Source organism: Zea mays, chromosome 9 (genome assembly GCF_902167145.1).
Source record: "Zea mays cultivar B73 chromosome 9, Zm-B73-REFERENCE-NAM-5.0, whole genome shotgun sequence".
NCBI lineage: Eukaryota > Viridiplantae > Streptophyta > Magnoliopsida > Poales > Poaceae > Zea > Zea mays.
The window spans coordinates 140,857,287-140,861,941 of record NC_050104.1 but is presented as its reverse complement, the minus strand read 5'-3'; the positions used below and the strand labels follow the sequence as shown (position 1 = coordinate 140,861,941).

Genomic DNA, 4,655 nt, shown 5'->3' with positions numbered 1-4,655 from the left:
GGTGGACGCCGCGATGGACAAGGAGGACGGACTGGGGTCCGGTGCGGCCACACGCTCACGGCAGTGCCGGCAGCCGGGGAGGAGGACTCACCCGGGTACATGGGCCCACGGCCGTGGGGACCCCGTGCTTAGCTCGCGAAACCCTAGGAGCAGCGGGAGGTGAGGCTTGGCTGGCGGCGATGGACGTGGACTCACGCATGGCGACGGAGTCCGACTCCGACGCGTGCGGTGGCAGCGGATCCGGGAGCGAGACCCCCACGGCGTCCCCGTCCCCATCCGTGGTTAGCTTGGCGTCGACAGCTTCCTCATCTCCTTCTCCTTCCACACGCCCAATGCCAAGGAGGACGACAGCAAGGTCCAGGCCTTCCTCGTGGAGATGGAGAGCGCCATCAGGGACCACCCGCTCTAGGCCAACGCCACCGACCAGGAGATCGACCATGCGCTCGAGGTGAAGCCCTGCCCTGCCTTGCCCCTACTGAATCATCATTCCTTGTTTTTCGCCTTCGTGTACCTGATGAGGCCTTTTTTGTGCATTAGGGCCTAGAGAAGTATGTCATGACCAAATTGTTCGACCGCACGTTTGGGACTTCCACTGAGGATGTTGTTTCCGACATGGACATCTCGGAGAAGATTGGTCTCTTGCAGCAATTTGTTAAGCCTCGTCACTTGGATATACCCAAGGTCCAGCATAACGAGGCATTGTGGCTGGTAACTCATTCTGAGCTTGAAGCATCCAAAATGCGATTTTAGTCCTTGATGCTTGTCATAAGTTCTAAGGATGGGAGTAATTGGTGCATTTCACATTTTAATAGCATTGTGTGTTTGATCAAAATGAAGCCCCCAAAATAGTATTACTTGGATATAAATTTGCTAGCCTCGATATTCAAAAGGGTGTCAATTGTCAAGCATTCAACTCTATTTTCCCCTCTGTTATCAATTATGCTCTGATTATACTGTGTATATTCAAGAAGTTGCTGGTTTTAATCATGTAAAATCCAAAATTTTAAATTATCCAAAGTTCCCATGAAATAAATTGTTCCAGTGATACAGCCGAAGCTCATGCTGACTGTGACCATTCTTTCTCTACACATGCCACTTCAGCTTGCAGTGAAAGAGCTGCAGAAGATTAATTCCTTTAAAGCACCACGTGAGAAGCTTCTGTGCATCATGAGCTGCTGTCAAGTCATCAATAACTTGCTTCTGAACATATCAATGTCAAATGATCGAACATTATCTGGAGCTGATGAGTTCCTTCCTATTCTTATCTATGTTACTATCAAGGCAAGCAACTCTTAGTCTTGGCCACTGTTTATTCTTTCTGTTTTTTCTTACTGGTTCGCTGCAACTGAGAAGCTTTCTGAAAATTTGATGTAGGCCAATCCTCCTCAGCTGCACTCAAATCTGAAGTTCGTTCAGCTCTTTAGAAGAGAAACAAAGCTAATTTTAGAAGTCGAATATTACCTGACTAACCTCATTTCAGCAAAGATGTTTATAATAGATGTCAGTGCTCACTCGCTCTCAATGGAGGAAAGCGAGTTTCAGAAACATATGGAATCGGTAAGACTTGCTACTCAAGTATCTGTTGCAAGCCCAAGTAGCTCACAGGGGCTTCCCACATCTACAAGGGCAAATCAGGAGGAAACTCATATGGCAGGTTTGCTTACTATACTATTCAATTTGTTCGGAGAAGTTTGTTTGACCATGAATTTGCATTCCAAAACAGTTTGTTTTTTGCCACCAAGCAAAATGTGTTCTTTTTTTCTTGAAAACAACATGATGTGGTTTTTATTGCGGTCCTGTTCAGGAACCATTTTACCTATCAAATAAAATAAAATGCTAACCTCTTATAGATTTTCCTTTAAATGGTTGTTGTGTGTCCGTACCAGTTTTGAGGTCGAATGATCATAGCATTCAAAGCGATACATTTGACAGGTTCTAGATTCCCTTTCATGGACTCAGAAACTGAAAGCTTGGCTCCAGGGGAAGTCAAGCAGCTGCATCAATAATACGCTAATTAGCCTGTAACATAGAAGATCATTTAGAACACTGATGATGTTGGTCAGGTAAATTTTCAGTTAGGACACCCACTTGATGTAACAACAACCAGTTCGATTCTGACCTTGAACTCTTCATATGTTCAAGACAAAATCCATACCCATGTATATTGTTGTTTGATATTATTTGCATTGACCGTCGCTGCTCTTCTTGACTGCAGTCGCTAACATTGCATTAATCTATGTGATACATTTATTCAGGCGATTCCCATTTCTCAGTGATGACGATGTCCTGTATATTTGGATTCAACAATATGCCATTAGGTGTGTACTCCCACTTCTTTGAGTTTTCCTTTGTCAAAATGCATACTCATTGTTCTTTCCATACACTTATCCTTTTGAAGCTACAGTGAATAAATTGAACTTTATTGGAGTCATCGATGTGTTGTGTTTTTTTAGATGCTGGTATGCTGGACATGTTAGTTTTTTTTTGCTATAATGCTAACATCTACGTGCTTGACACTTGTAAATAGCAAAGGCATGAAATTTGCTCTTTAACTGAAGCCGGTGTTTAGTTGGAAACAGAAAACAATAGATTTATGCTGTTTTTAGATGCTTGAACTCTGCATACATCCACATATAGTATTTGTCTAAGCAGTGAACCCTCGGTTGTATATATAAATGATGAAAACTGTCGTTTATTGACGACGAACATGCATATTAACACATGGTGTTTCCACTTCGGATAAACTGAAATCTGTTCTCTGAAATGAAGGAAGCAACCGAATGCTTCAAAGAAAACTACTCGATCTGATATGGCAGGTTTGCTTACTATACTATTCAATTTAATCGGAGAAGTTTGTTTGACCATGAATTTGCATTCCAAAACAGTTTGTTTTTTGCCACCAAGCAAAATGTGTTTTTTAAAATAACATGTAATCTTGTTGATCTGGTTTACTCAAGCTGCATCGAGTTTGTACTCGATAAACCTAATTGGATCTCTATTCTAATCCGAACATTGCTTGTGTGTTGATGAAGAAGTTCAGGATTCCAAACCAGTTTTCATGTCTGTTTGATAAAATTGTTCATGCTCTGTGCAATATGCAGGTGAAGCTAGATTTTCCAAATGAAGTCCTCGTGTCTGTAAGTGGACACTATGGATATGCTGCTATATTTAGATAAGAAAATGTGTTCCAGTTGACAACTTGTGAATGCATTAAATATATACGTGTGTATTTAGTCTTTGTACAATGGCATATCCTGATTCGCATTGCTACTTAGATGTGTGAATTGTTGGAGTTGGCAGAGCTGACCATATTTAGTTGTCATGTTGTGCTAGGCCTAAATTGTCTGATGATGTAATTGTTGTCTGTTGGCTATTGAGTCTGTGAAAGTCGCCTAGAGGGGGGTGAATAGGCAAATCTGAAATTTATAAAGTTTAAGCACAATCTACAAACCGGGGTTAGCGTTAGAAATATAAACGAGTCCGAAAGAGAGGGCGAAAACAAATCACAAGCGAATAAGGCGGATGACACGGTGATTTGTTTTACCGAGGTTCGGTTCTTGCAAACCTACTCCCACTTGAGGTGGTCACAAAGACAGGGTCTCTTTCAACCCTTTCCCTCTCTCAAACGGTCACTTAGACTTAGTGAGCTTCCTTCCTTGATTTCCTGGGTCACTTAGACCCCGCAAGGACCACCACACAATTGGTGTCTCTTGCTTCGCTTACAAGGCTTTGAGAGTAAGAATGAGAGAAAGAAGAAAGCCAGCCAACACTACTGGAATCCGGGCCTTTGCCGAGTGCTTTTTATCGGGCACTCGGCAAAGACGTCTTTGCCAAGCGCCGCACTCGACAAAGTCCTACACTCGGTAAAGATCTGATTTACCGAGTGCAGGACACTCGGCACAACCAAGCACTCGGCAAAGACTGCTTTGCCGAGAGTCAAACACTCGGCAAAGATGGCTCTCGGCAAAGGGTCGTTAGCGGCCGTCTACAGCTGATGGCCGTCAGTCTTTGCCGAGTGCCAAATATTGGGCACTCGGCAAAGGACGCTTTGCCGAGTGTCTTCTCTAGACACTCGACAAAGTATATTTTTATTTTTTTTATTTTGTCTTCCAAACTTTTTGTGGTATGTTCCTACACTATGTAGACATATATGTATCATTTGTGGACAATTATAACAGAGTTTTCAATCGTTAGTAGATTTAGTTCGTTTATTTGAATTTCTTCGGAAAATTCAGATTTAAACTGCAGGTCACTAGAAACTTGGAAAACCGTGCATGCAAAAATGATATTCATGTTACTTAGCATAAGTTACGACCGATTCCAGGAGCTTACCGGAAACTTCGAGCAACATGCTCACTAAACATGGTCGTGAACTTGCCATCCACATGTTTTAAAATTGTATAAAACACAAATAAAGTCAGAAAATCATGAAACTTGTCCACGTGTCATGATATCATATGTTAAGGCTGTGATAAAAAATTGAAAAATTTTCGAGAAAACTATGACGCGCTATGTGTACAAACCTAAGAGATCCACATTGAAACTCTATGATTTCATGTGTAGTTCTCTTAGGTTTCTACACATTGTGTCTCACAACTTTCTCCAAACATTCTAAAATTTTTATCACAGCCTGTACATATGATATCATAATACGT

General features: G+C 42.0%; 1 protein-coding gene across 1 annotated transcript; it reads left to right on the top strand.

Moving 5' to 3' along the window:
- Positions 1–540: 540 nt before the first annotated feature.
- On the top strand, positions 541–2,006 carry LOC103640344 (vacuolar protein sorting-associated protein 9A). Its single transcript, XM_020544756.1, has 4 exons — positions 541–708; positions 1,102–1,281; positions 1,375–1,654; positions 1,933–2,006. The coding sequence occupies exons 1-4, from the start codon at positions 556–558 to the stop codon at positions 2,004–2,006; spliced, it is 687 nt and encodes a 228-aa protein (XP_020400345.1). The 5' UTR covers positions 541–555.
- The last annotated feature ends 2,649 nt before the right edge of the window (positions 2,007–4,655 follow it).

What these genes read in the sequence shown, in the direction of transcription:
- LOC103640344 (XM_020544756.1), top strand. Translation starts at nt 556, where the DNA reads ATGACCAAATTGTTCGACCGCACGTTTGGGACTTCCACTGAGGATGTT. An exon ending in TTATCTATGTTACTATCAAG is followed by an intron (nt 1,282 to 1,374) that starts GCAAGCAACTCT and finishes AATTTGATGTAG; the next exon opens with GCCAATCCTCCTCAGCTGCA. An exon ending in GGAGGAAACTCATATGGCAG is followed by an intron (nt 1,655 to 1,932) that starts GTTTGCTTACTA and finishes TACATTTGACAG; the next exon opens with GTTCTAGATTCCCTTTCATG.